At 34.9% G+C, this 25,869-nt stretch overlaps 1 protein-coding gene across 1 annotated transcript in view; it reads right to left on the reverse strand.

The window, feature by feature from the left end:
* Positions 1–7,603: 7,603 nt before the first annotated feature.
* The window catches only part of NSUN3 (NOP2/Sun RNA methyltransferase 3), a 48,858-nt gene continuing 30,592 nt past the window's right edge, over positions 7,604–25,869 (reverse strand). The window contains 1 exon segment of the mRNA XM_063077501.1: positions 7,604–7,907. Coding sequence (XP_062933571.1) covers positions 7,604–7,907 — 304 coding nt within the window.

Below are 25,869 nucleotides of genomic sequence, written 5' to 3' on the forward strand. Positions count from 1 at the left end.
CTAGGAGGCAGGGACATCTTTTGGGAGAGAAGAGGACTGTGTTTATATAGGAGAGTTGTAGAGAATAGCTGAAGTTTGGAAAAGTCACTTATGGAAAAGGAAGCTGGCCAAGGAATAGCCAAAGTCACTGAGCAGTGTAAAAATCTTAGTTGAGGCATGTGAGCATGAATTTGTGGTGAAATCAATCTGCACAGCTGTGGGAATTTGAAGTGACATCAATCTGCATCACTGTATGATTTTCGTTTTTTCTAAACAAAGATATGAACTAGACCCTAAAGTCCTCAGTGAATGTAGGGGGTGCAACCAATGCTCAGCCACATAGTTTTATGAGTAGAGTCATGGACTATGGGATTAATCTATAATTGCAAATTTAAATACCAAGAGCAGTAAGTAGGAATGTAAGAACATGTGGGGGATGACAGCTCTGGGAGAAAAAATGTTTTAAGGCATCAATCACAGGGGCCAGGATGGATAAGGAAAGGAAACCAGAAAGTGAAAGGATACATTTCGAGGAGACATAGATTTAAAAACTACAGATGTCCAGGAAATTAGATTGTGGTTTAATGAAAATGAGAGAGTGAAAGAGCTGGAAGAATAGGAGTTACTAGATTGCGGTTTAATGAAAATGAGAGAGTGAAAGAGCTGGAAGAATAGGAGTTACTGAGATTAAGTTTTCTTAAGTGAAGGAATTCTAGATCTGTTCTGTCTAATATGGTAGCTGCTAGGCACATGTGGCTAGTTGCATTTAAATTAATTTAAATTAAAACTTACGTTCCTCAGTCACATTAACCACATTTCAAGTGCTCAGCAGCCACACATAACTAGCACTGTCCATATTGGCAGATAAAACATTTCCATCATGCAGAAAGGTCCATTGGAGAGTGTAGCTCTAGATAATGCCACGTTCTAGGAAATGCCCAGGAGAGTGAGTTGCTGAAGATAATGGAGACAAAAGCCATTGAGGGAGAGGCTTCAAGAAATCAGGAAGATAGGATATCAGACAGGTTTTTCACAGAGATGTTGAATTCAGCGTGGAGAGTAGCAGGAGTTCCGATGGAGAAGATACGAACTAGACATTAATATTGTCAGTATTTGTAGGGGGTGTGAACAGATAGATGAAAACCTAAACTTTTTTGGGAGTTGTAATGTGCTTCCTGGTAGTGTATCCTAAACCCTTTGTGCCTTATCATGGTGTTTCTGCTCTTGACACATGCTTGACTGATTCAATTTAGGCCCTGCCCTAGAGTTATGTCCCAGATCCCACTTAAACTTCTCCTGGTTTAAAAATCAGCTCTCAGGGTTGTATTCATGAAGTCTTTGTCCAGTCCTACTTCCTGAAGTGTTTCTCCTATGTTTTCTTTAAGAAGTTTTATTGTTTCAGGGTGTATATTTAATTCTTTAATCCATTTTGAGTTGACTTTAGTGTACGGTGAAAGGTATGGGTCTAGTTTCATTCTCCTGCATATTGATATCCAGTTCTCCCAGCACCATTTGCTAAAGAGGCAGTCTCTTCCCCAGTGTATAGGCTTGGTGCTTTGTCAAAGATCAGATGGCTGTAGGTGTGTGGGTTGATATCTGGATTCTCTATTCTATTCCATTGATCAGTGTGTCTGTTTTTATGCCAGTACCATACTGTTTTGGTTATTATAGCTTTGTAGTGTAGTTTAAAGTCAGGTAGTGTTATGCCTCCAGCTTTATTTTTTTTGCTCAGCGTTGCTTTGGCTATGTGTGGTCTTTTGTTATTCCATATAAATGTCTGGATAGTTCTTTCCATTTCTGAGAAAAATGTCATTGGAATTTTGATGGGGATTGCATTGAATTTGTATATCACTTTGGGTAGTATGGACATTTTCACTACATTGATTCTTCCAATCCAAGAACATGGGATATCTTTCCATCTTCTTGTATCCTCTCTAATTTCTCTCAGCAGTGGTTTGTAGTTCTCATTATAGAGATTTTTCACATCCTTGGTTAACTCAATTCCTAAGTATTTTATTTTTTTCCAAAAGCATGGGCAACCAAAGGAAAAATAAACAAATGGGATTATATCAAACTAAAGAGCTTCTGCACAGCAAAAGAAACAATTAACAGAGTTAAAAGACAACCAACAGAGTGGGAGAAAATATTTGCAAAATATACATCTGACAAAGGATTAATATCTAGAATATACAAGGAACTCAAACAACTTTACAAGAAAAAAACAAGCAACCCAATTAAAAAATGGGCAAAAGAGCTAAGTAGGCCAAGATATATGAATGGCCAACAGACATATGAAAAAATGCTCAACATCACTCAGCATCCGGGAAATGCAAATCAAAACTACACTGAGATACCATCTAACCCCAATTAGGATGGCTAAAATCCAAAAGACTCTGAATGATAAACGCTGGTGAGGTTGCGGAGAAAAAGGAACTCTCATACATTGTTGGTGGGACTGCAAAATGGTGCAGCCTCTATGGAAAATGGTATGGAGGTCCCTCAAACAATTGCAGATAGATCTACCATATGACCCAGCTATCCCACTGCTGGGAATATACCCAGAGGAATGAAAATCATGAAGTTGAAGGTATACCTGTTCCCCAATGTTCATCGCAGCACTCTTTACAATAGCCAAGAGTTGGAACCAGCCCAAATGTCCATCATCGGATGAGTGGATACGGAAAATGTGGTATATCTACACAATGGAATACTACTCAGCTATAAGAAAGAATGAAATACTGCCATTTGCAACAACATGGATGGACCTTGAGAGAATTATATTAAGTGAAACAAGTCAGGCACAGAAAGAGAAATACCACATGTTCTCACTTATTGGTGGGAGATAAAAATAAATAAATAAACACACACACACACACACACACACACACACAAAAAAAACAGTGGGGAGAAGAAGACATAACAATTACAATTCCTTGAAGTTGACACGACAAGCATACACAAAGTTATTGTTGGGTGGTAGGGGGGAAAGGGAGGAGGGAGGGAGGCTTTGGTAATGGGCCACAATAATCAACCACATTGTATATTGACAAAATAAAATTTAAAAATAATAATAATAATAATAATAAATAAATAAATAAATAAAAATCAGCTCTCCTGAACTTTCGTCAAGTTGCTTCTGCCAATTCAATACCGTGGGATGGAAAAGGAACCTGCTGAGTTGACTCTATATGGCCAGTTAGCTAGGCAGCTGAAAACGATGCATCTATGGGCATAGCTACAGCTTCATATGGAAGATTTAACAGAGATTAGCTAAACTAGGATATAGGACAAAGCAATATTTTATTGAAGAGCATAGGTAGTTTTATTTATGTATCATTGGGTTTATTAAACATATTTGTTATAATCTAGGACTTACAGTGAAGTTTTTATGATGAAGAGGGATGTCTACTGTGAAAATGTGGCATAGCTAATTATGTTGTCTATTCATGGCTAAAGATATCACACAATAATTTCCAGTGGCATCAGAGTTAGTTGACACCACGATATTCCCCCTTCCCTTTTCCTGAGAGTTGGCAGCTATGAGATCTGAGCTATGAGCCCACAGTTAATCCTTACCTTCTAACCTCAATTCACATGTCAGAACAAGTCTTCCATCCTCACATTCCTCTGCCCCTCATCCCGGTGATTACTGTGATACCAGAGCAGGGAAAAGTTTACCACTTTGGAAAGATTGTTAACACCTTGTTTGGATGAATAAGTGAAGAATCTTTCTCTATATAACTTAATAATTATAAGCTAAGATAAGCCCAGTTCCTCTTTTTTCCTTTTGCAATTGCTAACCCTCTGAACTTTGACCATTTTTGTTAATACCTGCAACTTTATTCCCACTTGTTTTTAAGAACTAGGAAGAAGCTGTGTGCTGTGGTCCCATTTCTTATTTTTCAGGCTATACATTTTTAGTCTCTGTCAATCCTGTAGGTTGTATAGTTATTTGTGTGTAATAGGCTCCTCCATAGCAATATGCTGTGGAAAATTCCTTTTGACAAGCCATAGCAAGCTTAATTGAGTCATGATGTATACCATTAAATAGCTTCCAGGGAGGCAAACGGTCCTCTTCATAAGGTGGCATATGCTTTCACTAAGTTTCAACATGACTATATGGTCTCACATAACTAAGAAAATTACTTTCTTCATTTGTGAAGTTACAGAAAGGTATGAAGTTAATATTTGAGTTAGCAAATTAAATTTTAAAGAGATATATGCTCTACCAGGTTTTCTTCCTCCTTGTATTTAGTAAAAACTATTTTTTAAAAAAACTTAGCATTGAATTACAGGTCAGTTTTTAAATGTTTGATTATTGTTTATTTTTGAGAATACCAAGTCAATTATTTTTTTTTAATTTTAAATGTCACACATTAAGTAATATCAGTAGAAACGATTCTGTCAAAATAGTATCTCTGATTCTCTCCCACTGACTTTGCTGTCTGAAGCCATTCCAAATTCTGACATTACTTTTAATGTTTTCAGAATAGATGCTGCTAGGGAGCTTCCACCCATAGTAGTAGATTATCAGCATACATTAGTTAACTTGTGAACCTACATCTGAATATTTTTCAGATGCCCATGGGATCTGTGTGATATTATAGCTCCAGTGTCACCCTGAAAGAGTAACATCAGTAATAGGAATCATTCTTACTTCCCTCCCCACTGCAGCAATAAGGCAGGAAAGGGAGATTGTAAATCATTGATTTGAACCATATAAATGGGTTGAAAATAAATTGTGCTATCTGCTCTATTTGTCCCCAAAGCCAAATTTACCTAACACGTAATAAAAGTAGTCCTATTCAATTTCATCAAAGGACTTCTTGGCATCTAATAAAATTACTGCTATTGGTTCCAATTTTCTTTGTATTCCAGATGAGTTGCAGTAGTCTCTGCAGATTACCTGAAGCTTATCTCCCAGGCACAAAGGCCTCTTGGATAAGGGTCTATTAGATTTGTGATTATTTAGTCATGTAGCTAGTATTCATAAAGCTATTATTTTATACCTACCCACACCACATGAAAGGATATTTTTCACAATACTGCTAAGGGAGTAATATGCAATCTTGAGTATAAGAGTAAATGGATATATGTGATAGGATAAAGAACTGTAGGCCATCTTGATTCCAAACCACAGATAATATCTGATGCTTTAAAAATCCAGCACAGACCAGTTAAATGCATTACATTTATTCATAGTCTATTTCTCAAACTAGTGGCTGTTCAGTGTACTGATGGAAGGGAGAAGTTAATGTGCTGGTAAGCAACCTTAATTTTTATAAAGCTATTTTGAAAGTAACACAATGCCTCAAAAAGTAATATAAATTACTCCTTTCTTTTCAATTGACATTGCAAGGCTACTCTAAATTTTTACTATTGAATTCAGCATTTGCAAAAAAAAAAAAAAAAAAAGGAAGGCACAGAATATTTTCATGGGAAATTTCTGGGTATTATAATCACAAGATGCACTTCTTTAGAACATGCCCTGAAATATTTCAAAGGTTTTTTTTTCCCCACACATTGATTAATCCTTTGATGCCCCAGGAATAAGGAATGGCATAAAAGTGGAAAACTGAACAATGATGAATAGAGATAAGCTAGTTGATTATCTTGAGGGTTCCTATAACCTACACTCTGTGAGACAATATAGTATAGGGAGAGCCTTGGGCTTTGGAGCCAGTTTTAATCTTGGCTCCACCCTTTACTTACCAGTATTGCCTGGACAAGCTACAAACAACAGAGCTTCAGTTTTCTCATTCAGAAAAGGGGATCATAATACTCACTCCTGGAGTTGTTTTAAAGATTAAAAAAGACAACACATATAAAGTATGTAATCAAATATTTAATGCTCAATTAATGTTAGCTATTTCTTTATAATTTTTGCTAATAATAAAGTGATACGTATGTGTCTGTATGTATGTATAAGTGTGTATTTTTCAGTAGTCATGGGAAGGTCTAATCCAATGGCACAGCAAGTATTCAGATTGCATTATACTGGAAAAATAATGAGACAACAAAGTGCACTGTGAAAATTTACTCTGTGATTAAAGTACACAGAAGAAATCCACTTTTGAAACCTCTAGTATCTGAAGAAAGGATTTCAAATAGAAAAATCAAACTGATAAGCATAAACTGAAAAAAAAAAAAAAAACCGCAACTTTTCCATCATCATTAATCTTCTGTATTAACTTAATATACTTGATTGAGTCTGAGAGATCCAGCTTTACTTTAAACTTATTGGTTAGATATTTTTTTTAAAAATGGCTAATGGAATGAGGGTACAATAAAAGATTCTTCATAGGACAGTACTTCCCAACTATATGAACCCAGTTATACATGATCTCAAAATGAAAAAGAGTGAGCAAAAATAGCCTTTATTCAAAATGCACAGAATGTAAAGAAAAATCCAAAAGTATTCAGCTTCAGCAGAATTTTATATTTCTAAAATCAGAAAAAGTTTTTTTAAAGTATCTAATTTACAAATAGATATAATCTTTTGAAGTATGCTGCATAATTTTTCCTAACAGTTAAAACAAATTTGTTTGTACTCTAAGTGAAGTAATTCTGGAGAAAATGCATGATTCAAAACTAAAGCTAAAAACCCTAAGTACATATAAAGAAATGTACACAATATTCCCACGATATATGTAAATAGGAAGAGCAACTTAGTAAATGGTAGTACGTTTTTGTACTAGTATAATCCACTCTTCATTAGGCATCTCCCCCTTGTGCATTAATATGTGATGTCATAATCTCATATAAAATTTTATAACAGAGTGAAATAAAAAGCTCCTCCAGATTGCAACTGTAAGATAATCAGATTCTGAAGTTCTCATTATGACTGCAATTATGTAACAAAACTCTCCAAATATAGTTCACTTATTGCAGTTATTAATCATTCTGATTTTGTTTCAAGTACTTGCTTTATAGCCTGCTGGATAGACTCCATTATTCTACAAGCTGAATGTTGAAAGTCAAACATGTGCAGGTGAATCTGCTGGTTTAAAGGCCTTTCAAAATAATTTACCCTTTCAATATTTATTTGTGAATACTAAAAAAGTGGAGGGAAAAAAAATAAAGCTGGTGTCAACAGAGTCACTGACCTTTGAAGTAAACAGAAGATAGGCTTTAATGGAAAGCAACTTCACAAATTAAGAAACCTATTTTGCGAGAACTAGAAATAGTGCTGCTTAAGAAGTTAGTCTCAGAATACCAATCAGTTCTTATAAAAAAGGGGGGGGGGGACCTGAAAGAATCTGTACATTTGATAAGGAGGAAAAAGGGAAGAGCACAGGCAAATGTATATTTTTAAAGGTTTAAAGCACCAACATTATGTATAGAATGTAGTTCTAAACATTTTATGCATAATACCATATATTCTGATTAGTTTAACTATAAAATGCCAAGTAAAAGACAGATTTATTATACAGAACAAACACCATCCGAACCACCTTAAATATTGCTACACTTACATTTCTAGGAAAAAAATACACCTGAAAAATTCTCAAGCCTACATTCTGAGATGCTATAGTATTAACTAAACAGGATTCCAAAGAATGTGATGCATAATTATTTAAATATTAACATACAGAAAGCACAGAAAAATAAATATAATAATACATCAACATGGTTTACAAAACATATGTCACCATTTTCTTGTGCTCCATGATTTTTTCAGTTTGGCTACATACATTGGGCCCCAGGCTTTGCCTTTATCTGGAATCACCAAAAGTCCACATTCCTGGCCAGTAGGAGCAAATGTGAAGTCTTTGGAGCAAGTACTTGCTATTCCCTTAATGTCCATAGGCATGATGTTACTGTGGGAGTTTAAAATTTCACTGATCACATCTTGATTTTCTGCCTTGGAAAGTGTGCATGTGGAGTATACAAGTAGCCCTCCAGGACGTAAGGCCTTAACTGCAGACCTGTGTATAATCAGAAAAATACAGATTAATTAGGTACATTAAAAGAAAAGTAGGGGATCTAAGAGCAAAGAAGATTACATACTTGGAACTAGCCTTCTTCTGAGTCTGAATGCAATAACTTTGGATGTTTGTTAGCCTTAAGCCTATTTCTTTCTAACTTATGTATGACTGTGAAAATGTTAATCAGGTTAAGCAACATGGAAAAGACAGAGAGATTCTGTTTGACTGACTAATTGTTTTGTTCTTTTAAGGATAGAAGGATGGGGCTGGAGCATGGAATAATGGGTTTGTCTTTGAATTGATGGGAGTAAAAGTAAAAACAAAGATATTATTTGAAAGCATATATAAAACATCACTGATTCCATACTCCCATATACTGCAAGTTGGACAACCAGGTAAAAAGTTGGAAGGTTTTTTCTAAGAAAATTGAATAAACTATTTGAGGAGACCTAAGGCAGCCACTGTGGGTGTTGCCCCCAACCAAAGACCTATTCTATTTTGAAGGGAGCCTTCAGAGTAACAGCCAGAAGACCCCACCACTAAAGTAAACCTCTAGTACTTTGTCTCATTATTAAAAATGTATAACCAAGGATTGCCAGGCAATTAAAGATGAGAAATATTTAAGCAATGTGTAAGATAAAGAACAAAATAAACAACAACAACAAAATGACCTAGGAAGAAACTGAAAACTCAGGGAACAAAAGAAAGTTAAGACCAATTAATACATAAAGATCAGTGATCAGCGAGGATATATAGAACCCATAAAACAATAATAGAATGTCATGAAAAAGGACCAAGAAAAGAACTCTTAGAAATTATTTGCTTTATATATCTGGGTGCTCTGATATTGGGGGCACATATATTGATGACTGTTATATCCTCTTGCTGGATTGATTCTGTTATCCCGAAATTAGTAGACAGAAAGAAATCATAAAGATTAGAGCAGAACAAAATGAAATAGAGAACAAAAAAAAATATATACAAAGGATCAATAAAACAAAAAGTTTTTTTGAGAAGATAAACTTGACAAACTATTAGCTAGACTAACTAAAAAAAGGAAAGGACCCAAACAACAAAAATAAAAAATGAAAAAGGAGACATTACAACCAATACCCCAGAAATACAAAGAATCATAGATTATTATGAACAACTATATGCCAAAAATTTGAAAATCTGGAGCAAATGGAGGAATATCTGGACATATACAAACTACCCAGACTGAACCAAGGAGAAATAGAAAACCTGAACAGACCAATAGTGAGCAATGAGATTGAATCATAATTAGCAGTCTCCCAAGAAAAACAAAAAAGCCCAGAATCAGATGGCTCCACTGCTGAATTCTACCAAACCTTTAAAGAAAAATTATACCAATCCTTTTCAAACTATTCCAAAAAGGCAAAACAGTGACAATTCTCCCAAACTCATTCTATGAAGCCAATATCACCCTGATACCCAAATCAGACAAAGACACAATAAAAAAAGAGAGCTACAGGCCAATATCTTTGATGAACATAGACACAAAAATCCTCAACAAAATATTAGCAACAGAATTCAACAGAACAAACAAACAAAAAAAATTTACACCACGATGAAGTGGGATTCATCCCAGGTTCAACATATGTAAATCAATAAATGTGATACACCACACTAATGAAATCAAAGACGGAAACCAATTTATTATCTCAATAGACTCAGAAGAAGCACTTGACAAAACTCAACATTGCTTCATGATAAAGACACTTAACAAATTAGATCTAGAAGGAAAGTACCTCAACACAATAAAAGCAGTGTATGACAAACCCACTGCCAATATCATCCTGAATGGGGAAAAGCTGAAAGCTTTTCCTTCAAACACAGGAATAAGACAAGGATACTCACTTTCACCACTCCTATTTAACATAGTATTGGAAGTACTAGCCAGAGCAATCAAGCAAGAGAAAGAAATAAAGGGCATCCAAATAGGAAGAGACAAAGTTAAATTGTTCCTATTTGCAGATGACATGATTGTACATATAGAAAAACCTAAAGACTCCACCACAAAATTCTTACAGCTGATAAACAAATTCAGTAGAGTTGCACAATATGAATTCAGTATACATCAGTAACATTTCTATTTATTGATTTTTTTTTTGGCGACTGGCTAGTACAGGGATCAAACCCTGAATCCTGATGCTATCAGCACCATGCTCTAACCAACTAAGCTAACCGGCCATCCCTCAGTAGTGTTTTTATACACCAACAATGAAATAGCAGAAAAACAAATCAAGAAAGCAATCCCATTTACAATAGTTACCAAAAAAAATAAAATATCTAGGAATAAATTTAACCAAGGAGGTGAAAGATCTCTACAATGAAAACTACAAAGCACTGCTAAAAGAACCTAAAGAGAACATCAAAAGAAGGAAAGACATTCCATGTTCATGGACTGGAAGAAATAATGTTGTAAAAATGTCCATACTACCCAAAGCAATCTACAGATTCAATGCAATCCCCATCAAAATACCAATGACATTCTTCACAAAAATAGAAAAAACAATCTTAACATTTATATGGAACAGCAAAAGATACCAAAGCAATCCTGAGGAAAAAAAAAAAAAAAAAAAAAAAAAAAAGAAAATCTGCAGGCATTATACTACCTGACTTCAAATTATACTGCAAAGGTATAGTAATCAAAAAGGCATGGTACTGGCATTAAAACAGACACATGGACCAATGGAACAGAGTAGAGAACCCAGAAATCAATCCAGGTACTTACAGCCAACTGATCTTTGACAAAGGTGCCAAGATTGAGGAAAAGACAGCCTGTTCAATAAATGGTGCTGGGAAAACTGGATATCCATGTGTAGAAGAATGAAACTATAAACTTACCTCTTGCCATATACCAAAATCAACTCAAAATGGATTAAACACTTAAATATATATAAATGGATTAAATACTTTATATAACTATAAAACTCCTAGAAGAAAACACAGAGGAAACACTTCAGTATGTAGTACTGGGCAAAGGCTTTATGAAAAACAGCTCAAAAGCAGAGACAACAAAAGAAAAAATAAACAAATGGGATTATATCAAACTAAAAAGCTTCTGTATAGTAAAGGAAACAATTAATAGAGTAAAAAGACAACCTACAGAGTGGGAGAAAATATTGTAAACTATGCATCTCACATGGGATTACTATCCAAAATATACAAGAAACTCAAACAACTTAATAGTAAAAAAACACATAATCTGATTGAAAATGGGCAAAGGAGCTGAATAGACTTCTCAAAAGAAGAGATATAAATGGCCAACTGTTATATGAAAAATGCTCAACATTACTAATCATCAGGCAAATGCAAATCAAAACTACACTAAGATACCATCTCATCCCAGTTAGACCACCTATTATCAAAAAGACAGAAAATACCAAATGCTAGCAAGGATACAGAGAAAGATGAACCCTCTACACTGTTGGTAGGACTGTAAATTAGTACAACCATTATGGAAAACAGTATGAAGGCTTTCCAAACAACTACAGAAATAACTACTACACAATCCAGCAATCCTACTACTGGGTATATAGCCAAAGGAATGGAAATCATCATGTGGAAGAGATACCTGCACTCCCATATTTATTGCAGCCCTATTTACAATAGCCAAAATATGAAACCAACCTAAATATCCATTGGTGGACAATTGGATAAAAAAATGTGGTAAATATGGTATATACACACAATGGAATATTACTCAGCCATAAAAAGAAAAGAATGAAATTTTGCCATTCTCAGCAGAATGGATGAGCCTGGAGAAAACTGTTAAGTGAAATAAGCCAGGCACAGAAAGGGAACTACCTCACTCTCACTCATAAGTGGGAGCTGAACAGCAAACAAACAAACAAACAAATAAATAAATAGAAAGAAAGAATGAACAAAGAACGATCATAGAAGGAGAGACTGTGGATACTGGAGGTGGGAAAGGGAGAGTGGGAAAGGAGATAATGAAGAATTGGTTCATGGACACAAAACAGCTAGTTAGGAAAAATAAGTTCTATTTATGTACATAATCAACATTAATTTACTGCATGTTATCAACTGGCTACAAGAGAGAAGACTAAATGTCCTCAACACAAAGAAATAATTACATTTTGCAATGATTATTATGCTAATTATTTTGACTTGATTATCACAAATTGTACACAGGTATTGATATTCAACTCTGTACCCCACAAATAAGTATAATCAATTATGTTTCAATTAAAAAAAGGGAGAAGAAATCGAAGAAAAAGAAATGAAATGACAAAATGGAGAAAAGCTGGACAATTTGGGACATGCAATTGGGAGAGACAGAGTGATTTTCCCACCTTATTTGATTCTAGGAAAATTCTCCTTTCAGTGGCACTCTGATTATAACATTGATCCAATAAAGAAGAAAATTTAATTCTAACATATTACTCTACTTTGCAGTGAACAATATTTACATTATTAAACAATATACATGGATAATTCAAAAAGTTCATGGAAAGATTCTTATCAACTTTTAATTCTACTTTCTATGATATATGTTTATTGGTCTTTCCATCATATATGTTTATTGGTCTTGAATGTTCAGAATCACTCCATGACCGATCTTAGTAATGTTTCAGCACAGATTATAAAATCTCAGAAAGAATACTATCAATCTTGACAATATAAAAGTAAAAGTACAGTTATAAGACGTTAGTAAGTAAAAGGCAGGGAGAAATAGAAGGCAGGTGGGCATGTATATATTCCTATTCTACCAAAAGAGAAGCCAAGAGGTAGTGCCCCTGATTATTTTTAAAAAGAAAATAAAGGTTGAAGTGTGTTTAAGAGAAAATTTCCACCACTAACAGAACAAGAAAAGTAGCTCTAAGTCTATAGTACTAAGTTTCAGAGCTGACTGAAGGAGAAATTTAGAACAGCATGAGAACACAGGCTACATGGTGGTGTGAGGAGGGAGGAGTGGTATAAGAGACATAAATCCTAGCAATAGGTCAATAGTCAATGTCTAACGTTGATAAAAAAATAAAGATGAAACATATTATTTAGAGATTTGGGGGTGACCTGAAGAATAAATTAAGAACGAACTAATTGGAAGTAGTTGCCTCTGAGGAATAAGACTGGAGAAAGAGAAAGAGGAGTGATTGGGGAAGTGCCTTTTAAAGAGAAGCTCATCTGTATTTTAAATGTTTTACCTATGTGATTTATTTCTATGATAATACAAATTAAAGGCGAGATTTGACAGTAGAATAAATATCAGACTTTCCTCACAGAGGTCAGTTAAATTTTTTTTTCTAAATTTTGACTGTTAAGGGATAACCTATTCTCTGAGGTTCCGGATAACTAAAATTTTATGGTATCTAAAATTTCTAGACTTCCCATGCATTCACTTATTGATTAAAAAATACTTTGAGGTGCCTATCACCGAGGGCCTACTTACCCTTCAGTGTTTGTTGTTAGTCTCTAAAAAAATGTTTTTATATGTATCTTCTTACTTCTCACTGTCCTCTAACTATGCCACAAACATAAAAAAGAGGCTCATATCTAGACACCAGAGCTGTGAACTGTTAATGAGACGATACCTGGTGATAGGAAGAATAATGACCCCTGTCCCCAAATGCCCACATCCTAATCCCTTGTAAACATGTCACATTACATGGCAAAAAGGGTACTGACAGATTTGACTAAATTAAGGATCCTGAGATGGGGAGATTATCCAGGATTATCCAAGTGGGCCCGAAGTAATCACAAAGGCCCTTATAAACGAAAGAAAGAGGCTGAGAGGGAAAGAGATGTGATGATGGAAGTTAAGAATGTACTGACAGGATTGCTGGCCAAAGGCAAAGAACCAAGGTATATGCTCTGCTTCTGGAAGCTGGAAAAGTTAAGGAGGTTCTCCTCCAGAATCTCCAAGAGGAATGCAGCTCTGCCAGCACCTTGATTTTAGCCCCACAAGATCCGTTTTGCACTTATGACCTCCAGAAGTGTAAAGGTCATAAATTTAAATTTGTGTTATATTAACCCACTAGGTTGGTGGTAATTTGTTGCAGTAGCAACAGGAAACACTCGCACACACCTGGTAACGTTTTTTGTTTTTTGACAGCAACACACTAAGGCATATGCTGATTTTGCTAAAATTATGTAAGTTATAACTACACTCATTTTGGATCATTTTCTACTGACTATAGGTATAATAAGATTTTCTAAAAAAAAAAAAAATCACTGGGCAAGGAATATATGTAGTATTTGACTGCAGATATTTTTAAACTCCCACTAAAAGGAATTTTGGGGTCCTAATTCCACAATTAGCAAAGCCAATGCTTAATCAAGTAAGTATGAATTTTTTCTCATTAAAGTTGTACAGAAGTACATAGATGCCTCACCATTTACAAATAATATGCTCCTGGCTTGATGCAAATTTAAATGAATCTCCATAACGTTGCCAATGTTGGCTGATTCTTCTGCTTTGTTTGCATTCCAACATTCATAATTTATCTTTCGAAAATTAGGTTGGTATAACTTAACTGCCTGTATTAATTTCTAACAGAGGAAATTCTGTGTGGCAATACAAAAGCTTTTTTACAAATTGAGTTAATCTAAAAACCCTAGGGCAAAGTGTTAGGGATTCCTGTTGAATGGTTGTTGCTGTTTTGCTACTTGGTTGTTGTTTAAATACCATTTTTATCCTTTTGCTTCTAATTATGGATTTCAAAAGTACCATAAATTAGCACTCACAGATAAAGGAAAGCAGGCAATCTGCAAAAACTCACTTCCAGGGTTGATAGCTAAGGTTTTTCTACACTCAGAATTATCTTATGCCATAGATGACATTTTTCTCGTGAATTGAACCAGTCCATATTGAGGTCCACCCCTAGTTCTGTAGAAAATATAAAACTATCTCTATAATTAGAATTTATCAATATATATAATAGTTTCTTCATTTTCAATACATAAATGGCAATGGGTACTCAATTTTAATGAAGGTGAGAATATTCAACAACTTTATACTCAGATTAGTTCAGTGATTTAAAACCAATACTTCTAGTCTTGGTCTTCCAGCAAAAACTTAAAAGATGTATTTTACAATACGTTAAATAAAAATTAATGCACTTTGAAAATATACAGTACCCTGTCCACTAAAGTAGTATCTAGTATAAATCATCTCCTTCCACAACAATTCACACATATTTTGAATTAGTCCATAAGAAACAAGTAATTATCATCAAGGTTTCATCCAAATCATAAACAGGACTATATATGCATTTTTAGGACAACTAGTCAGTAGGATGTGAGAAGGCTTGTTTCAGGCGAGAAATGTTTCAATCAGAACAGAAGAAAGATACTGCTTAGTAGGTCCTAACAAGACCACTAAGAAACTTAAAATTCTGGAGGGGGAAAAACTTTTAGGAATTTGAGAGAATTGAATAATACTAATAAACTCTGGCAAAGGTGTGGTATTGACTATATAGAAACACAAATCAGGAGTAGAGAAGAAAAAAAAAAAAAGACATGGTGGATCGGGGCTCTAAATTTCTGTGCCATGCATTGTTATTCTTTTTTTCTTTTTTTTTAAGAAGAAGAAAGAAAACTAAACAGCTAACTAAGCAACATCCATTTTGGCATAATAGTACCCTCTGCTAACCTCCAAATGAGCAGTGGTGCCTTGACTTCTCAATGACTCTAAATTTCATGGTTTAACAAGATCCTGAGTAAGTGATATTATTTACCTGTGCTATATCACTAACTATATTGTATGAAATTACTACAAACCAAGTTGCATTAAGACTGGTATTATTAACCACTGAACTATAACGACAAAACAGAGCTGTCTAACTATACGTACAAGTAGAAGTCAGAAGAAGATGTTATGACTAACTGCGGTAGAAGCAAAAACATTATTTGATTAGAGGGAAGCTAACCTAGAACTCTAAACTGAAATGCAAACTGGTAAACATTATCTTGGGTTTTATATATTATTCAGTACACAAGTTCCAACTATAACGCTAAGCGGGGTGAAGTATTTCTAAAGGAAATAGAATTGCCACATAATACAACTCCTCTATCATTTCCCTGAAACATATATATTCCCCTTAGAAGCCTCTCGTATAAGTGCTAATGGGGCTTAAACCCTTCTTGAAATATGAAATAAGATTCTCTCTCATAGCATTGTTGTAGGAAACAAAGCTGATCTTGATTAACAGTATAGCATAAAATACAGTGGGAGATGCTTTTACCCTAAGTGCTCTTAACAGAGAAAGAATGATGGCTTTCTTGACATGGGATGTATTCCAGATACCCTGTTGCTTTACAGCAAATATTGGCTATACAACAATCCTCAGGTCTTTGGTTGTCTTTCAGTGTATTACGGAATAGGCTGAAGAGCATTTTATGCTTGAACCACCAAGTTAATGGAGCAACAGAAAATAAAACATATTCTTTAAAAAGAAACTATTAAATAGAATATAATTTAAAATTTTCCTCATTTACAAATAGAAAAATTTAATAGATTTTTGGCAGTTCACAGAGTATATGTGAATGGTACTTCAGGCATCTATTATCTCCTATATTCTGTTTTGAAATCCAAAAGCTATGAAACTTACAGTTTTGTTTTGTTTTTTTTATTAAGTATGTGGCAAACTCATCTGTCTTCAAAATCTGACCTAAACTGATGTAAGACTATTTATGGTCAAGATTTATCCTATGTGGTATAAGTATTGATATGTTTTGCTGAAAAAGTATTAATATGTTTGATTACAGAATGTTGTTCCAGACCCTACTGAGGAAAGGAGGTTATATCATATACCCAATATTTAGTGAATTACTTTTGTAAATCCCCCCCAAAAATTCTGAATTCTGAAAAACATCTAGCCTCTAAGGTTTTCAATAAGATTTTGGCTTATATTTTAGATTTAAGTGAATTACAATGCAAAGCTGTATATTCTACACTAGCCACATAATTATCAATAAAAGCTTAATTTAATTATTTTTTACAAGTAAACTATTTAAATATTAACTTTAAAAAACATCAGATAGGCAAATCTACTAATAAGCAGTCTATATGCAGGATTCCACCAGTGTTTTCTCATTCTAGGAAGGTAAGAAGGAAAACTGAATTGTTTTGTGTTCTCTCAGTATACCAAGGATTCCTTCCCCCTGCCCTCCTCAAAAAGTGTTTTGATTTGTGTTTGTACTTTTTAAAAAAACACTGTGTATAATCAATAATAAAGCCATTTTTCGAGGTGTTCATTTTGTCTTTTCTGAAATTTAATTCTTTGATTTTCATTGAAGTTCTCCATCCTTGAACTCCACCTGTTTTTCTGCTTAGAGAAAAACAGAAAATGAAGCCTCAAGAGCCATTTAAGATACTGGCTTAGAAACAAGACGAGGATGTGTTGCTTTCCCAGCATAAGAAGAGAAATCACATTACATTTCCAGACTAGTCCACACAGACTTCCAAGTTAACAAGTAAGCTATATGTGAATAAGGAAAATAAAAATAATAAAAAATGATTATCCGATTACCTGACTAATAATACCTTGAAGAAAAAAAATTACCTTAATGACAGCATAAATTCAATGACCTTGAAAAACTAAGACAAAACAAAACAAAAACCTAAAATGTCTTGGAACCCCAAAAGCTATCAAAGTTCCAAAGGGAGGGTTTTTTAAAACCTAACCAAAATTTAACATGTGATGCAGGGTGTACTATTTTTCCTATGGCAAATCTCTAAGTCTCAAACAGAGAATATTATAAATAGCTATTAAAACAACCTAACACATTTTAAAAATATGAAATCCTTTTTTCTGATCTATTCTTCTGGTGTTTGATTAGAAAACTTGGCATTTGTTTGGGAGGGTCAGTGTTAATTAGATCACTAAATTTAAGTGTTTTAGAAAGGACTGAGCCCAAATTGCAGAAAAAAAGTCGGTACAGCAACAGTGCCATCTTTTGACCAAAGCAGAAAGTGGCTTTTTTCCCCCTTTCATTAAGTTCTTATGACTTATCATCGGGAAATAAACAACTTCTTTTTATGTGATCTTTGCAACATGTTTGAAATTACAGTCACTGTCTTGCCTACAATTTCTGGTGCAGAAGTAAAGAAATCATAGATGACTGCACTCTTGAAAATTTAAGATTACAGCCAAACCATGTTATGATTAATATATTTATTCCTTATCTTTATTCATGCCCCTTCCATTGCCATTAGAGTATCAAGGCTACAGCAACCATCCCATTGGATGTAAATATGGGCAAAGGGAAGTGAGATAGACTTAAATATTCCTTTAATGCCACAATATTAGCAACCTTTTCCCCCTCATCTTAGAAACTCCAGCATTATACAGTAATACTGCAGTAATTTTAAAAATTTAAAATAAGCATAGGAGCATCAATTCTGCAGTTGGTCTATTGCAACCATTTAATATTCAATTAATATTTCAGAGATCCTATATAAAGCTACTTAATAAGGCTACTTGCAACTTATAAAGAAAAAGGGGTATATAATTAATAATGTGAAAAATGTATGAAAACTGGCAAGTTTCTTTTTTTTTTTTACCTTATTGCCTAAAGGACAGTTAAACTAAGTCCAAAACTGAAAAGGTGAAATGCTTCTAAAAGACACTATACACAAAGCACAGGAAATTCTTACTTTCTTTAGAATAGAATATTCCTGAATAAAAAGGAATGTGGATTTGGTCCAGGAATCAAGTAAGACACTGATTTGTATGTTAACTAAATGAAGGACACGTGATCAGCCTAATTAATGATATTACCTTATGTTTACTTGGTGCTTAATTTAAAGAGCAATTCACACAGAGCCTTAAGAGGTGAGGTGTACAAGGTAAATAGTCTGACCCAATTTATCAAATCAAGGGTTGCAAAGACTCTGACTTGCCTGAAGTTACACAGCTAATTAATTCAGCACAAAGACTGCCACCCTAATCTAATAGATTAGGAAAAGGACTGCAAGCTTTATCACTGCTATATAACCTGAAGCAAATATTACAGCTGCTAAAATAAGTATGGAATCCGGGCAGTAAGACATAGGATGCCACATGCATACATTTTATCATTCTAACTGTCACTGAAGGTAAAGAATAGCTATATACACCTTTATGCACTTTTAACATAAAGAAACTAAGAATTAATAGGTCTGAAGCAATGACCTGAGAATCATGGCTACCTGTGCTTTGATAGAGCATACAATCCCCACTTATTAACATGCTCCTGCACAGCATTTATAAGGAGGTAAATGAAAGCAAATACCTCATGCTGAGATATAATTTGAACCTCTTCATCAGAGACTGGCATTTAAATAATAGTTTTGAAGAATTTTAACAAATTAGAACCAATGGTTAGAAACTCAAAAGTAGTCAATCCTTCACTAAAACTCCACATAATTTGGAATAATTTGGTAATTATTTGTAATAATTTTAATTACTCGAAATAATTTGGTAATTCATTTAACCATACTTTGTTTCTACAACACAGAAGCTTGTTAAGAAGTACATAACCAGCCTATATTAAAAGGCCTATTTTCAGCCTTCATCTTAGCACACTATTTGATTCTGTCATTGATCCTCAACTTTGTGAAACTTTCTCCCAATTTGACTTCCTGGACACTACTCTCTTCATTTCCTACTTACCTGAAGTCCCCTTTTAACCTCTGTATCAAAGTTTTCTCTTTTCCCTGCCTCTTAAATATCAATCCTCTCTAAAACTTTATCCTTGGTTTACCTTTTTTTCTAAAGCTAGGTGTTTTACATGTGCTCTCTTATTCAATCTATCAACTAAATTCTGAGACATGAATTATTATTCTCACTTTGCAGATGAGAAAACTAAGGCAAGAGAGTTAAGTAACTTGTACAAGGTCACTCAGTTAAGAGGTGTCCCAACTAGGATTCAAATCCAGGCAATGTAGCTGTACAGCTCATGCTCTTAAAGCACAGATATCCTTGACACCTACTTTTCCTTCCCACTCCAGAGCCAATCAATGTATTAAATAATCTATTAAATTAATTAATTCTCCATTAAAAATATCTTGCAAATCTGACATGTTTTTATTTCCCTCCTATTCATCTACTTCTTTATTACTGTAAAACCTTTCAAATTGGTTTTCTTGGGAGCTGGCTAGTTAGTTCAGCTGGTTAGAGCATAGTGTTATAACACCAAGGTCAAGGGTTTGGATCCCCATCCCAGCCAACCGCTCCCCCCGCCAAAAAAAAAAAAAAATTAACAATCAAATTGGTTTTCTTACTAAAGAATTTTCTTGTTTATTCTCTTTGTATCCTGCAATGTTATCTGATCAAGGAATTTCCAACTTGTGGCAGACACTTCTAAATATTTTTCAATATCTGTTCTTACTTCTATAATAATGAGATTTTTAATTGTGCATGGCTAAGGCTAATCTCCCAAACTGCCTTGCAATAAAGGTAGTCACAGACTAAGTCTGACCCATGAGATCTGAGTGGAAGTAATGCAAGTTATGCTCTTTTACTCCTTCCTACAAGTTGCAACGCAGATGAAACAGCAAGAACTGGAATAGCCACCCTGGACCATGAGGTAGAAGTTTGGGCCTGGATCCCTGATGACTGTGGAGTATGGCAATCTACTGATTTCAGGGACAAACCTGGAAAGCCTACCCAGACTTTTATTTATTTAAGTTGCTATCATTTTGAGTCTCTTTCTCTCTCTGTTATATTAGAAAAAATAATTATCTTGACTAATGCTGAATTTGGTATCATATGTGGAGCTGCCTTAGTAGAATCTAAAATGTAGAAGTGACTTAAAAGGGAGCAAGGTCACAAACATTACAGGTTAGAAAGCCAATGTGATGGCTGGCTAATTTTATGTTCAATTTGGCCGGGCCATGGTGCCCAGATATTTGATCAAACATAATTCTGGGTGTGTCTGTGAGAGGACTTTTGGATGAGATTAACAAGTGAATGGGTAGACTGAATAAAGCATATTGCCTTCCAAAATGTGGGTAGGCCTTATTCAATCAGTTGAAGGACTGAATAGAACAAAAGATTGACCTCCTTCAAAGAGGGAGAAATTCTCCAGCAGACAGCCTTTGCACTTGAACTGCAATATCAGCACTCCCCTAGGTCACCAGCCTGCTGTCCCACTCATCAAATTTAGACTTAATAGCCTCCCTAACTGCATGAGCCAATTCCTTCAATCTCTCTCCCTCTGTCTCTCTCTGTGTATATGTATATACACATACACACACATACACATTCTTTCCATTTTGTTTCTCTGGAAAACACTGACTAATACAACCCTTACTATGTCACAGCAAAACATTTGATAAAATCACTGTTCCTGATATCTTGGAAGATAGACCACATATTAACAAAATTTATATAACTCTAAAGTAACTAGAAGATAATCTCAAAATGTTAGTGTATGTTAACAAAAGAAAACTCAGGAAAGATCTGGGGAATTTGGAAGCAGAGATGGAAGGAAAACAGATCTGCTGAAGGAGGCTCTCTGCCTGTGGATTATAGTCTCACTCAATTGAGTATTCAGTAATTTGGGCCTTGTAGTGTTGAGAAGATTTTTGTGCCCCAAAGTGAAGCATTGATAAAAAGGTATCTCTGACTTATATCAGATAAAATAGACTTCAAGTCAAGGAAGGAAAGTAAAAAAAAGATAAGGAAGGTAATTATATACTTATAAAGGTATCAATTCAACAAGAAGATATGACAATTATAAATATATATGTACCCAACATCGGAGCACCCAGATATGTAAAGCAATTACTATTAGACCTAATGGTAGAGAAAGATTCCAAAACAGTAATAGTTAGGGATTTTAATACCCCACTTTCAGCAAAGGACAGATCATCAATCAGAAAATTAACCAAGAAACATCAGAACTAATCTCTACTTGAGGACAATAGGACTTAATGAATACTTATAGAACATTTCATCCAACAGCTACAGAATACACATTCTTCTATGCAGCACATGGAACATTCTCTAGAACAGACCATACGTTAGATCACAAAACAAGTCTCAACAAATTTTAAAAAACTGAAATCATATCAACTATCTTGTCCAACTACAATGAAATAAAACTAGAAATCAACATCAAAAGGGACAATGGAAACTGTACAAATACATGGAAATTAAACAACACACTCCTAAAAAACTAATGGGTCAAAGAAGAAATCAAAAAGGAAATTAAAAAATTTCTGGAGACAAATGAAAATGAAAACACAACATACCAGAACCTATGGTATTAAATACCAACCGTATTTAAAAATGGGCAAAGAGGGGGATGGGCAAAGAGGGGGATGGCCAGTTAGCTCAGTTGGTTAGAGCACAGCCTGGTAATGCCAAGGTCAAGGGTGTGGTTCCTTGTACCAGCCAGCCACCAAACACACACACACACACACACACACACACACACACACACACAGAAAGGGCAGAGGACCTGAACAGACATTTCCACACACACACACACACACACACACACACACACACACACAGGACCTGAACAGACATTTCCACACACACACACACACACACACACACACAGAGGACCTGAACAGACATTTCCACACACACACACACACACACACACACACACACAGAAAGGGCAGAGGACCTGAACAGACATTTCTTAAAAGAAGACATATGAAGGGCCAACAGGCACATGAAAAAATGCTCAAAATCATTACTCATCAGGGAAATGCAAATTAAAACCACAGTGAAGTATCATCTCACTCCAGTTAGAATGACTATTATCAAGATAGAAAATAACAAATGATGGTAAGGACGCAGAGAAAAGGGAACTCTCCTACGTTGTTGATGGGAATGTAAATTGGTAAAGCCATTGTGGAAAACAGTATGGAGCTTCCTCAGAGAACTAAAAATTGGACTACCTTACAACCCAGCTATCCCATTACAGGGTACATACCCAAAGGAGATGAAATCAATACATTGAAGAGACACCTGCACTCTTATGCTTACTGAAACACTATTCACAATAACCGAGAGATGGAGTCAACCTAAATGGCCATAAATGGATGAATGGATTAAAAAACTGGCTTATATACACAATGGAATAGTATTCAGCTGCTTATAAAAATAAAATCCGATCATTTGCAGCAACATGGATGGAGCTGCTTACCATGTTAAGTAAGCCAGGCACAGAAAGACAACTACCACATGATCTCACCCATACATGAAATCTAAAAAAAGTAGTTCTTAAAGAGCAGAGAGTAAAATAATGGTTATCAGAGACCAGGAGGGGAGGGAGAGAAGATGGGGCAAGGGGCTAGGGGGGAGGAGAAGTGGTGAACTAATGGATACAAAACTATGCGCTCTATCCTAAGTGAATCATTGTGCAGTATATGCATGTATTGAAACAACACACTGTACCCCACAAATACGTACAATTAAAAGTAAAAATAAAAAAAATTTTTAAGATATCTCTGAAAAGCCAGCTCTTGACAGAGATAATACAATGGCATCAAGCCTTACTCAAGCATATCTTAATGTTCTTGTCCAGACAATGACAGTCAGCCCCTAAGCAAAAATGCTTTCACACCTCACCAATAAAAAAGAGCAAACTTCTGATAAACACAATATAAATAAACTTCAAAAACACTACGCTGTGAGAAAAATTCCAGATAAAAAAACACACGTTGTTTAATTACATTTTCATGAGGTTCAAGAATAGGCAAACTAATCCATGGTAAAAGAAATCAGAATAATAGCTGCCTTTGGTGAGGGGAGTGAATGAATTGTGAAGGAGCACTAGGAATCTTTCTGGGGTGATGAAAATGTTCTATATCTTAATATGGTTTCTTACTCAATTGTGACACTCCTTGAAACCTACACACAGCTTAGTGGACATGCAGGTTACAGATCCACTGGCTCAACATGTAGGCAGAGGGCAGCAGCTGTGCCTACTACTTCTCAGAAATCACAAGATCTTCCTTGAGCTTCTCCAAATTCTGGACCAGGTTCCTGTGCAGCTCCATGTGCAAATCACCCACACCATCAAAGTTGGATGCTCTGGGGTGGTGAGAGATCTACATAGGTTCTGGTCATAGAAAGATGGGTTTCTTCTTTGCCTTCGTGTATTCTAGTGTGTCTTTACCTTCCCTGACCTCAAGTGCTGACTGCTGGCCCTGATCTCTTCAAGCCCAGCACCAGGGTACAATTATGTAGACGTATTATATAGACTACTTAACCAGCTCTCACAATTGAATAAGACCTAATTCTAATAATAAATCCCTTATATCACTTCTGGGGATTCTTCTCTGATCATTCTGACACATAGCAAGACCTCTGCCCCTATGAAGCAAGATAGACAGTTGTGTAATTAAATATCAAGTCAAGGAGTTAAATTTCATTCTTTGTCTCTTCTTTCTAGATGCTTAGCAAGTTCTTTTTTTTTTTTTGTCTTTTTGTGACCGGCTGCATGGTGCTCAGCCAGTGAGCTCACCGGCCATCCTTATGTAGGATCCGAACCCGCGGCGGGAGCACAGCTGCGCTCCCAGCGCCGCACTCTCCCGAGTGCGCCACGGGGACGGCCCAGCAAGTTCTAATGTTACAAATTATTTTCCACAAAAATCATGTTTCCTTTTGACTAGGTGAATCTTTATTCACCCTTCAAGACCCACTTCAAAGCTCATATAGTCTTTGAAATGTTCATTGACTCCTCGTGGACTTTCTGTCTAGTGTGTTTTTCCCAAGCAATACATTTTCAGCTCTTTGAAAACACAGTTTATGTTATATTCATTTTATATATTTTTTACATATAGTACAGCTGGAAAGTATGTTCTCAAAATATTTTATTAAATGAATGAATGAATTAATTAATTAACATTACCTCAATAAGCAGGTCAGGAAAAGAACTTTTCAATGTAAAACTAAGAAATATGTTTAGTTGCAACTAACATGCAAAAATTGAGTAGGGAACAACTCAAGCAACCTCCAACTTTTATGTTATAGAATAGATGGAAACAACAGAGGCCAGAGGCTTTATTTTGGGGAAAAAATAAAACTTTTGCTAACAAGTAATTTGTAAAAATAAGAAAGCTTTTTTTTCTTGCCAACATGGGTCTTAGATAATAAACTTCTACAGAAAGAAAAATACCCTTTTAATGAGGGCTCCTACTTAGCAATTGTGTTCTCATTTCTGATTGAGTGGAACAGTTAGGTAACTTTTAGTAAGTCAAATTGTCTCTGTGGAAAACCATGCCATTAATTTAAAATTGAGATATGTGGTACCAAAAATGCCATTAAGACATTTTAAAATGTCAGTTATACCTGACATTGCCTTTCTAGTAACAAAAGGAAAACCTTACAGGAGGCTAGTGTGGAGGTTAGGAAGTCTGATTTAAAAGGAAGAAAATAAATCTAGTTTCTTAAAAGAATCATAAGCTTAATTTGATATAGCAACAGAAATATTTTAAACCCTACAATATAATTTAATAAATAGTAAAACCGTAACTTTAACCAACTTTTATAAGCTCCATAAAGATTTTGAATCTGACTTGTTCTTTTTTTGCTTCCCCCCAACCCTAAATGTCTAATTCTTCTACACTTCATTTATTTTCTTCCACTAAGCATTTTGATGATTTTTCTTTTACTTTCCATTCCATATTTTTTTCACATTACATTGTTGGCTTCTAGTATTCCTTTCCAATTTTTCTCTTCTTGTTCCTTTTCAGCAGTTCCCATTTCTTTCATTTTTCCACTGCCTGTTTCTCATCATTTCACTCTGTATCAGTTCACTATTTTATTTCTACTGGCAAACAACAGTCTGGGCAAGAAAGCAAATAAAAAATCCCTACCATTATTATTTACTACAACCAAAGAAAACATTAAGGTGAAAAGTTGAAGCTTGTGTACCATCTATCAAATAAATGCAGATTTAAAATTAAGTTTCAGGGTACTATAAGCATCTAAAACACAGATACTTCTAGGTTGATAGTTACCCAGTG

Source organism: Cynocephalus volans, chromosome 1 (genome assembly GCF_027409185.1).
Source record: "Cynocephalus volans isolate mCynVol1 chromosome 1, mCynVol1.pri, whole genome shotgun sequence".
NCBI lineage: Eukaryota > Metazoa > Chordata > Mammalia > Dermoptera > Cynocephalidae > Cynocephalus > Cynocephalus volans.